The following is an 11,716-nucleotide window of genomic DNA, read 5'->3' as shown; positions in this document are numbered from 1 at the left end:
TACGAGCAAAAAGTTACAGGAAAAATCTTTCTTGTTTGAACTATGCAGCATGTATTCTGCATTGGACTTCGATTGAACAAAGTACAACTATCAAATAAAATAACGAAGTATTAGTGAACCCAAGACAAGTCGTTGATATGGATGAATAGTTAGTTCTCCCCATAAAAGCAAAATACACTTGGACCCCGCCGCCTTGCGTCATTTGACTCACGTGCTTGAAACATTTCCCTTTTTCCCCAAAATGCTTTACAAATTATTTTAACATTTCATTTGGGATTAATTAACTAAATTATCCCTATCATTAAAATAGGAGTATCATTCTTCTAAGAAGTTCCCTCAATCTTCATCACGTATATAAAAGCCTTTAGTCATCGTTTAAACTTCAAACACAAACATTTTCTCTTCACCTAACTTACGTCTGCATTCAAATCTTGAACATGGATTCATCATTTATTCATTACCAAAACCCATATGATCAGAATTACTCACCCGAATCCTCTTCATGGGATGAGCTTCTTTTTCATTACAATTCTCTTCCCTTTAACGTTAATGACACCGAAGATATGTTCCTTTTTAATCTTGTCGCCGAGGGTGACCGTACTGTTGTTAAAGAATCATCGGCAGAAACAATAAACTCTTCCTCCAGCTCTGGCACAAAGGAAGAAGAAGTCACTTCCTGTGAACCCGAAAAGGAAAAGAATTACAGAGGTGTAAGGAAGAGGCCATGGGGTAAATTTGCTGCTGAAATAAGGGATTCAACGAGGAATGGTGTGAGGGTTTGGATAGGAACATTTGATAGTGCTGAAGCTGCTGCTTTGGCTTATGATCAAGCTGCATTTGCAATGAGGGGTTCATTGGCTATACTTAATTTTCCTGTAGAGATAGTGAAGGAGTCTTTAAGTGAAATGAAGTGTAAATTTGATGAGAGTTGTTCGCCAGTTATTGAGCTTAAGAAGAGACATTCTATGAGGAAAAAGACTCAGAGCAGAAGAAACAGAGTAAGAAAAGACGAGTCTAATGTTGTGGTGTTTGAAGATTTGGGTGCTGAGTATTTGGAGGAATTATTGAGTTCGTCGGAATGTGTTACAAATTGGTGATTATCTTTCTTTGTCTATTCCAGAATTTCTCAAAGTTGCACTACATCTCCCCTGTTCCTCAGCAGCAAAATGCTACTCTGCTCTGTATTTATCATCTTAAATTAGGCTTTCATTTGTTCTACTCTTTTTTCTTTTACCGGCCTTCATTTGTTGATGACTTAATTAATTTATGGTTCTTTTCAACAGCCAAAATGGCTAATGTTTCTTGTTCTAGTAAGTATTTTTCTTCTCCTTTTGTTTTTTTATCAACTCTAATCCAGTGAGTCAGTTTCTCTAGAAAAGTTCCATATATGCTTACTAGCAGCTGAAACTCTTATTGCAATTAGCATTGTATTAGTATTAATTTGAGAGGATTCTAAAACACTGATTTATTAAGGTAGTAGTAGTAGTAGTAGATTAACAGTGATTTCGACCTCATCAATTTTGTCTCACTGTCCTTTTGCCTCCTAAATATTATGGAAACCTACGGTTTCTCTCCCCCCCCCACCCCCCCCCAAAAAAAATGATCAGCTCATTAAAATCCTTATTTAGTTATTCATTTTTCAATCACAGTTATTGTGACCAACAGTATTTTCCTTATCGGTGAACATTTATCTAGCTTGCGGTTATTACTTGGGAAAATTATCCAAAAGTGAATATAAAGAAAAACGTTTTTCACTTGTACCACACAACTAACACAAGTCGGGTGAGGTTTCTTTTTATATCATAAACTAGTAGAATCAAATCTTAAATTTTTGAATTCACAAATTTTGGGTCCGCAAATTGGTGAAACATTAATAAGTTTCACATAACTTGCGTCAATTTTATCAGGCACGCAGTAAAAAATTTCACTTTTTTCATGTAGCTAACAAAGATATAGAGAAATGCTTATTAGGTACGTTTACAAATAGTTCTCAAAATCGATGGTCTTGAATTTTGTCCTCACTTGCTTTGCGGGCCAAGTTCAAGTTTAGCAAGAGTTGCTTTTCGTTTGTCCCATGTGCATTGTGCAACATATTTAGTTTTTGTTTGGACGTAAATTTGATTAAAATTTGAAAAAATATTTTTGAAGTTATGTGTTGGACATGTATTTTATTTGAATAAAAGTTAAAATTTTATGAGTACAAAGAAAAAATTTTATGAGTTGAAAAATTTTCAGTTTTTTTTTTAAAAATAAAGACAATCTCTAGTCAAACGAGAGCTTAACTTTTGTCTGCAATTTTTTGAGTTACAAAAGGCCGCTAATTTAATACACTTGACATTACAATTAAAATCTTGAACAAGAATTATATCCTCTAGGACGAATTGCTTTTCTTATCTCTTCATGAATTAAGAGTGAGTTATAAGAATTGACTCGTCATTTTATTTCTTCAATAGTATATGAAATCACCACAAGTGGATTATCCTAACGTGACACATAACTTGCAGGTTTACAATTTGAAAGCATTATATTATCAATTCACCATTACATCTTGAATATTAGCAGAGGCACAATTTAAAATTTCCAAAAGGCAATATTTGAAATTGGTGTTAGGAGGAGGTAATGAGAAGAAAGCGAAACGCTGAAAGCACACACGACAAGAAAAGCACTGAGGTCTGAGGGATTTGTGGTGAAGACCGTACCAATGTTTCAGTGTCTGCCACACCATTTCACTTTGCCTGCAAACTGCGAACCAAAGACAAATTGGGTGTACGAATATAACGTCTCGTAGTGATAGCCTCCTCTATTACTCCTTGTTTTTTTTCACTAATATAGCACTGCATTACTGGATAACAAAGAAAACTGCATCCTCTGTGCACAAAGTTTCTTTTATCTTACTGTTTTTATTTATTTAGTCGTTTCCAAATGTCGTTCTCTTATAAGTTCTAGCTTGATTTTATAACTATGGAAAATTATGCAATGGTTAATAAGTAACGTAGAAAACTTTTGTCCCCTAGTAACCCTCTCTTTTTTCTTTTCCCTAGTGAGAAAAATCTAATTAGGCAAGTAATTAGAAGGCCAATTCAGTGACGGAGCCAGGATTTGAAACTTATGGGTTCAGTATTCTAATTCTTTTAAGTTACTGGGTTCTAAGTTAATAATTTGTACATAATTCAATAAATTTGTAAGACAAATACAAAGTTTGGACTAAAGTTACTGGGTTCAGCCGAACCCGTATCGAAAGGGCTAGCTCCGCCCCTGGGCCAATTGGATTTTTTTTAATTCAACTCCCACCATTATGGTGTAGGGTTAAGGCCTGACCCCTTACCTGTGTATAATCAAAATCGAAAAAGTGAACATATGTATGAGGGGGACATGGTGCCTTGCCTCCTCTATTACATATTGTAGGTTGGTACTATCTAACTTAATCTGTCCATGAAACTTATACAAAAGACATATTACAAGTTCTACTGAAATCAGTTAGATAATTAGAAGATGAACCAAGTTCCTGGCCACAATGTGCTCTAATGAACATAATTACAAAAATGATTACAAAATTAGTCATGATTAGGATGAGAGAATTTCGTGACTTGTCTGATTCTAAAGCATGTGAGCTGGGATTTCTCCATTCTAAATGCTCCTCTAGCCTAAGGTGGAAGATCTTTAACCTGAGAATATACTTTAGCATTCAAAATGTTATGTAGGCTAGCTCCATGTTTGGATAATGCATCAGCAGACTCATTCCCCTCTCTGTAACAATGCTGGATAGCAATATTCTAAGACTGAATGATTTGCCTCATATATTGTAATGTCATCTTCCAATTCCCAAAGAGAGTCCATCTCCAATATAATGTTATTGATGCCTTGAGTTTTACACCAGTTTAAAGCATAGTAGGCCGCTTGAGTTTCTGATTGATTGTTAGTACAGAATTGTAGGGCTTTGGCAAAAGCCATAACAAGCTCTCCATTTCTATTTCGAACAATCCCTTATATTCCGGCTTTCTTGATGCTACTATTGCTTCTTCCATCGGTATTGATCTTGAGCCATCCATCAGGTGGTTTATCCCATGTTACTGCTCTGCTACACGGGTTGGGTCTATATCCTTCTATCTTTTGGCACAATTGACTCCAGGACCATGTCATGTCCACTTCAACACCATTCTTCTTCATAAATACCTTCAAATGAAAAAGAACAGAGTGTCTTAGTTTGGAAATTGAGGTTCTAAAGTTACTATACCTGATTGAGCATCTATGTTTCCATATTGACAAAGATCAAACTTAAATTACTTTTAGTTTAAATTATGATCTTTTGACTATTGAACATCTAATTAGTGATATGAATGAATATAGTAACAAATTCCCAATGTCCTGTCTGTTATACAAAATGTACATAAGAAATTCCTAAAAGGAAATACTGGAGATTTCTGAGGACTGTATGCTCTCTTCACAAACCAAGGACAAATTTGTACGATTGATCTTTCACCAATATAGCAATACCTGCTCACTAGGACAAAAAAGGACTGCAACCTTTCAAGAATAAAACAAAACACGGTAAAGATAAAATATGCTGGTCTCCTAGGACAACCTGATAGCAACATAAAACCTTTTGTAGTACTCCTATTTCCTTAAACTTCACTTCCTGCTTCTTTCGTGTGTCCATATCCTCTCTTCTTTTTCATTTCTCCACAAACCCTCATATGATGGAGTTAGCAACTAAAGATCATTTCCATGGAATAGGAAAAACACAATGCTTGATCGGAAACATTTTCTCAGACAGAATTTTTGATACCAGATACGTGGAGTGCATGGTTCAAAGAATATGGTACTGTGAGGTTAGAGTGACGAGAATCAGAGGCAACATGTTTGAGTTTTATTTCGAAAAAGGTGATGATTGTTACAGAGTTCTTCGGGCTGCTCCTTGGACAGTCCAAGGCGGATGTCTTCTCATTCTTTCTCCTTTGTTCTCTGATAATATACCTTCTGAGTTAATGTTCTGGGTTCAGGTTCACGGCTTACCAACTCACTACTTCACTGATCAAAACGCTTTCAAGATTGGTCAATATTTGGGGAAATATTTGTATGTTGACAAGGGTGTTTGGAGCAATAAGTTTCTACGGATTCGGGTGAGGTTTGACATCACAAATCCATTGGTCTCTGGATTTTGGCTTAACTCTAGCTGGATTCGTTTCAAGTACGAAGGATTGAGCCAGTTTTGCTACAAATGTGGTCGTATTGGACATCACGAGAGCACATGTAAATTCCCACCACCACCAGGGAATGAACGGTTTGGCCCTTGGTTACGTGTTGAATCTTTGAGTCTGCTTAAGCCTACTAAAACAGAGGACTCCATTACTGTTGTCCAGAATCATTCGCCAAAGTTCAAACTGATTCCTTCACCAAAGCTCCAGGAATGGCAAAAAATATCACCTGATCAACACCTAGACAATCTTGAGACTACCCCACAAAAGTATGCTTTAACTTGTTCTGTTTTTTCTAAGTATATTTAAAATTATATACTACTAGAGTACTACTAATTTTGTGTGTATGTATAAACAGGAGTGAATGGGAAAGGCTGACGATGAACGGGGTAGATTCGATGATAATGATGGTCAACTGCGTAGTAATAACTCGCCGAGTAGCAGAGGCTAATGAAGTGAAGGGATATGGATTGTTGATTCTGATGATGGTTGCTTATTTCTTCTACTTGGTAATCAAGTTTAATGTTATTATAGTCCAGAGATCTTCTTTCTTCCAAAAATCTGTTGGTACTAAAGGAAACTCCATGGCAGAGTATAGTCCAGTAACTCAGCTTAAGGACTTGTTCATCTTGCTCATGTTTTGCGTTACATTTCTTAAGTTTTGTTGATTGTCCGCAGTTCATTTATTTTTTCAGTTGATTGTCTGCTCTTTTCGGACACTAATATAGGAGCTCAGTGGTAGTATATGTTTTGCAAAAAATTGACAGACACGTAGCCTGCTTAGACGGTTAACCATGTTGCAGTGAAACTCTAACAACTCCCTTTTTGTTATGGACCTTACATAATTTTTCTCTTGTTTTTTTACCAGTATGTATCTTTGCTTTCATATTTCTCTTAACAATTTTATCATTCTTTTACTAAGTACTCCCACTTGGCAAAATAAATTCAACAAGTATGAATAGTGAGTCAAACTTTGAAATAAAAAAGAAATTAAAGAGACAAAAGTGCCATCTGCATTTTTGGAAACTATAAGCTTTAGTGCTTTACCTGTAGCACAATACAATAGATCTTTTATTGGATAATCAGAAATACAAGTTAGGTTACAACTTTATTCTTATAAGTATAACTATATATATATATCAGTCCATAGGACTCTCATTCCCAGCATTAGGCATGAACATAGGGTAAAGGAATCAGGTACAAATTGTTTTTCCTTTCAAGAGCATTGCCAAATTTCTCAGTCATGTCTAGTTCATGTGGATTCATTCCATTGGGAAGCTTCCAATCAAAATGGTAGAGTAATAGTGCTAGACTAAGCTCCACAGTTGCCATTGAAAATGATATTCCAGGGCAAATTCTTCTTCCTGTGCCAAATGGCGTAAACTCGAAATGAGCTCCAGTAAAATCAAGGTGACTTTCATTAAATCTCTCTGGATCAAATGTTTCAGGATTTGACCAATAATTTGGATCCCTAGAAATTGCCCAAAAATTCACAAGGGCCATTGTGCCTTTTGGTATAACATAGCCATTAATCTCACACTCTTCCCTTGATTCTCTAGGTGCTAATAGTGGAGCTAAAGGATGAAACCTTACTGTCTCCTTAACTACCATTTTTAGGTACTTAAGTTTCTGAATATCAGTTTGATCAATTCCCTCTAATTTCCCTTTGAAAACTTCTCTCACTTCATCTTGTGCTTTTTTCATTATTTTGGGATTTTTCATTAGTTCTGAGAAAGCCCATTCCATTGTTGATGCTGAAGTTGTAGATCCTCCTGCAAACAAGTCCTGCATATCCAACTTAACTATTAGTAGCAGAACTAATTTAGAACTATAAAGAATTTAAATTCACTAAGACTAAATTAAGAAATTAGGAATTATAAGGTTCAACAACTACTATTGTTACTACGCATCAATCCCAAATAAGTTGGGATCGGCAATATGAATTCCCATGTCCATGTCGCTCCATTTGAGCTCATCTCAATCCAATATTATATGAAATAAAGGTTTATATGGTTAGTCAAGTCAACAAAAAGTACAACACAAGTCAAAATAATGAATTTGCAGATTTGATTTACTAAGCAAAAGGAAAGAAGCTACAAAGAGAGAAGATCCAACTTACAATGATTATAGCCTTAATATTATCCCTTGTGATAGGAATTGAAAAATCTTGACTCTTTTGAAGCCTTAGGAGAACATCAACTATATCTTCTTCTGTGGGATCACCATTAGTACTCCCATTATGGGATTCATGTTCATTGATAATTTCTTCTAAAAGAACATCAACCTCGTCGTGCATTTTACGTAGTTTGTATTTTAATCCACTCAAAAAATGAATTATCTTCACTGAGGGAAAAAGATCGGCAAGATCAAATACTCCAGCTGAACCAGCCACTGTTCTCATTATATCAATCAAAGAGCCCTGATTTTTACAAGCCCTGCCTACACTTGCTTTGCAAATAACCGAATTCGTATACAACGACAACGTTTCAGTTAAGTTGATTGGACTGCCTCCAGTAGCAGAATCAGCTTTAATTGAGCTAACAAGATTGGATATCTCATTAAACATCTTGGGATAAAATGACTGAATATTTTTATGACTAAGGAGTTCCTGAATACAAATTTTGCGCATTTGTCTCCAGAAATCACCATAGTTACAAAATCCCATGTCAGCATGATCATAAAACATTTCCTTTCCAACCAAAAGCACCGGTCGATTAGTGAAATTGAGATCATGTTTTCTCATCACTTCTCTAACCATTTGAGGTGATGAAACAACAATGGCTGAACGTTCGCCGAGTTTCATGTGCATTAAAGGTCCATGTTTTGAGGCTAATTTGGCAAGAGTACGATGTGGTAGTAACTCAGATGATTTCCAGTCGACAAGTTGGTGTATGTTTCCTATGAATGGGAGCTTCATAGGCCCTGGAGGCAATTTTCTTCTATTATTACACTCTTTGAACCATTTAGTGACAAGTAAGGGCAAAAGGAGAAGCAAAGCGCCAAGAAGAAAAGATAGTTCCATTTCCATATGGTGTATTCAAGAAATCTTAAATGAGATTGGCTATGTTTATGGATTAAAATATGCCACCTATTTATACAAGAGTAATCATTCGTGATTGAATAAAACTCTTAGAAGGATCTTCTAATAGATCATTCTGTATGAATAGTACTGTATATTATAATGAGAGGCCCGTCAATCGTCATATTAAGACATGTTGAACCTGGTGTGCGGCCAACATCGTGAGAAAAATTTAGTTTAGATGGAGAGAAAAGGGGCATGTTTAGATGAAATAACGTCAATCAAATCAGGAGTTTTCCTGCACCTTGGGCAGTTGGGCTTCACTGGTCAACATGGCTAGTCTAGGAAAGTGTCTCTAGGGAAGGCATGCTAATTGACAAAAAGGTATACATCTAATTGGTATAGTAATGATTAAGGGTTAATTTTACTGATAATCATCCAACTTATCATTTCACAAAAGTCACTTATTTATTTTTCATCACTTAAAAGTCACTCAACTTTACTTTTGTAACTTAAAAGTCATTCTAGTTCAAAACCTATAAAATATCCTATAAAAATATGACATGACATTAAATTTAATTAAAAACTCTAATTATAGTGATACATAAGCTTAAATGGACCATACCTAATTTAGACCCATTTCATCCGCAATATGATTTGACCCATAACCCAAATGGGTTTTACTATTTTGAACATTAGACATGGCATGGATCTATAAAATATCTAATAAAAAATATGACACGACATTACATTTAATTAAAAAATTTAACAATAATGTCACATAAGCTTAAATAGACCACATCTAAGTTAGACCCATTTCTTTCCGATTTGACCTATAACCAAAATGAGTTATATTATTTGAACAATTAACTAGACTAACACTTTGATTTTGTGGTTAATTTGTAGAAAAAGAAGTCTAAGAAATTTAAGAAAAATTAGGTCTTTTGAATTTATCTTTAAGTTTTGGTTGTACATTTACGGTCAATGACACAATACATTATCTCTTTCTTTTGTCCAAGCTATTGCTATAGGTTGTCTACGATTGCGGTGTGTATTGACAACTTCTACTATGCAATTTCATTGTGGGTGTTTCTTACTGAGCAGTATTTTTGTGTGTTAGTATTGCTTAATAAGCAATATTTTGATTTTAATGGAATAGTAATTTGTGAAAATAGGTTCTTATTAGCTTGTTGTTCTTGTCTCTTAGTGGTACATTTATATGTTATGTGAGATTGATATGGTAGTAGTTTAACTTCATGAAAAATTATAAAATGATGTGAAGGATGCAAAAACTGGTTCTGTGCTAGTTCTGTTCATATTTTTAATGAAATTATAGGTGGTGACATTAAGGTTATTACGTAACAAATAAAGTAAGATATTTTTAGTACAAAATAATTGTTCTCTTCTTTTCCTTCTAATGTTCAAAATATTAAAACCCATTTGGGTTATGGGTCAAATCAAATTGTGGATGAAATGGATCTAAATTGGGTATGGTCCATCTAAGCTTATGTGGCACTATAATTAGATTTTTTAATTAAATTTAATTCCATGTCATATTTTTATAGGATATTTTATAGGTTTTAAACTAGAATGATTTTTAAGTTACAAAGGTAAAGTTGAGTGACTTTTAAGTGATGAAAAATAGATAAGTGACTTTTGTGAAATAAATGATAAGTTGGATGACCATTAGTGAAATTAACTCTAATGATTAAGTGATCAATTAAAGTGAAAGTATGCTTTAATTTTTATCTTTTAGCAAGATTGTGAGTGTGTTAACTGTGTAAGAAAAATGAGTGGATAATCTTGACCAAGAACAAGAAGGAAAAATACTTTGTCGTGGCAAGCCACTGCTTTAAAAGCGATTTCGGCCCGACTGGTTGCAAATCGTTAAGACCGGTCGCTCCCCAAGGTTCCACAGCACCTCCAAACACGTGCACTCATGGCTGGAAGTTTGGAATTTGCACAAAATAATTGCCCAGAAATCGGTTGAAGAAGAAGAGAAGATGAAGGTGGTTTTTTTTGTGTTTGAAAACTCCACAAGACAGCTCCTAATATAGATAAGATGCTAGAGTTGTTACAAGAAGGAGAATTAAATTGGAGGTTATGGAAATAAAAGAGTTGTTACAGAATTCAAGTAGGAGTTATAAGAATTCAAGTAGGAGTTATAAGAATTCAAGTAGTAGTTACCACAAATTAAAGTATAGCTGTTACAAAGTAATAAATCAGACGTTACAAAATTCAATTCAAAGATAATGAATTTTGGTAAGCATGTATTTGGACACTTTTCTAGTAAGCTCAAAAAATGAAAAATAATTTTAGCAAAATCAGATTTGGATTAGGCCTCACGTATATCTCGAGCGTATGGGGGCAAATCGACCCAGTTTGCCTTCAGGACCAATTTTTCATGTGCGCGAGACCACTCCCTTTTACTAGCTCTTTACAAGCCCAACAAAGAGCAATTCAAAATAGGGAAAAGAAAAAGACTTTTCACAACCAATGAGGGACACTTTGTCTTTCACAAAAGACAAAGAAGTAAAGAAGAAAAAAAGGGCCACAAAGAAATTTTTGACTTTGCATTATCAAGTATAATAATACCAACAATCCCTCACTAATGCAAAGACAAAAATAGAACAATTCTGGGCAAAAGAAGGAACATATACTTAAGTGTCAATATATTTCGATTTGAATTGACACATAGTGTAATGAGGCAACAACTAACACCCACAAAGTAAAGTACTCTTGAATTGAATGAATATTAGTTGAGACCCCTACAACACATACTATATCCTTAATTTTATGCAAACTCCACGATACTAACTAAGTGCTTTTATGGTCATGCACATACCTTGGGTCTCATGAGTGCTCTAGAAAGACATCCCAAGTCTTTCGTAAAAGGCAACCGCACATTTACACTCACGTAGGTGATTCCATCAAGTCTATATACACATAGACCACCTTAAGGCTATGGAATCATTAAGAGCAAAATAAACTCAACCTTATAAATCACTACCACACGCTATAGGGATAGGAAATATAATGCATATTGAGGTCTTATATGGCTTCGTTTGACCACAAACGGGTATCCACCATACTTCCTCAATCCATGGGCTTTAGCCCCATCCCCCTCGACGTTTCAAGGATAACTCTCCTTGCCAAAACCCTTGGTTAAAGGATCCGCCAAATTTCTTTCGGATCTTACATATTCCAAGGAAATAACACCATGTTTCAATAATTATTTTACCTCACCATGTCTAATGCGGATATATCTTTTTTTCCATTATACACACTATTTTTGGAAATTTCAATTGCCGACTGTGAGTCATAATGTAGAGAAAATGGTGAAGCTTGTCTTCTCTACAAAGGCACGTCTGCCAATAAATGTTTCAACCACCGGCTTCTTGCCCTGCCAACTCAAGAACAATGAATTCAGACTCCATGATAGATCGTGCTATACAAGTCTGTTTTGAAGACTTCCATGAAATAGCACCTGCACCGAAAGTAA

At 35.0% G+C, this 11,716-nt stretch overlaps 2 protein-coding genes across 2 annotated transcripts; one reads left to right on the top strand and one right to left on the bottom strand.

The window, feature by feature from the left end:
- The first annotated feature begins 373 nt into the window (after positions 1-373).
- Positions 374-1,296, top strand: LOC107777800 (ethylene-response factor C3-like). Its single transcript, XM_016597950.2, has one exon. The coding sequence runs from the start codon at positions 438-440 to the stop codon at positions 1,095-1,097; it is 660 nt and encodes a 219-aa protein (XP_016453436.1). The 5' UTR covers positions 374-437; the 3' UTR covers positions 1,098-1,296.
- Positions 1,297-6,211: 4,915 nt separating this feature from the next.
- LOC107777799 (premnaspirodiene oxygenase-like) lies at positions 6,212-8,315 on the bottom strand. Its single transcript, XM_016597949.2, has 2 exons — positions 7,315-8,315; positions 6,212-6,980 (listed from the first exon to the last, which is right to left on the bottom strand). The coding sequence occupies exons 1-2, from the start codon at positions 8,221-8,223 to the stop codon at positions 6,363-6,365; spliced, it is 1,527 nt and encodes a 508-aa protein (XP_016453435.1). The 5' UTR covers positions 8,224-8,315; the 3' UTR covers positions 6,212-6,362.
- Between the last annotated feature and the right edge of the window lie 3,401 nt (positions 8,316-11,716).

The sequence above is a fragment of the Nicotiana tabacum genome, chromosome 19 (assembly GCF_000715075.1).
Source record: "Nicotiana tabacum cultivar K326 chromosome 19, ASM71507v2, whole genome shotgun sequence".
Taxonomy (NCBI): Eukaryota; Viridiplantae; Streptophyta; class Magnoliopsida; order Solanales; family Solanaceae; genus Nicotiana; species Nicotiana tabacum.
This window is presented reverse-complemented; position numbering and strand designations above follow the sequence as displayed.

Coding starts and splice junctions, on each gene's coding strand:
- LOC107777800 (XM_016597950.2), top strand. CDS start 438: ATGGATTCATCATTTATTCATTACCAAAACCCATATGATCAGAATTAC.
- LOC107777799 (XM_016597949.2), bottom strand. CDS start 8,223: ATGGAAATGGAACTATCTTTTCTTCTTGGCGCTTTGCTTCTCCTTTTG. Junction 6,981..7,314: donor ATATTAAGGCTATAATCATT/GTAAGTTGGATC, acceptor TTGGATATGCAG/GACTTGTTTGCAGGAGGATC.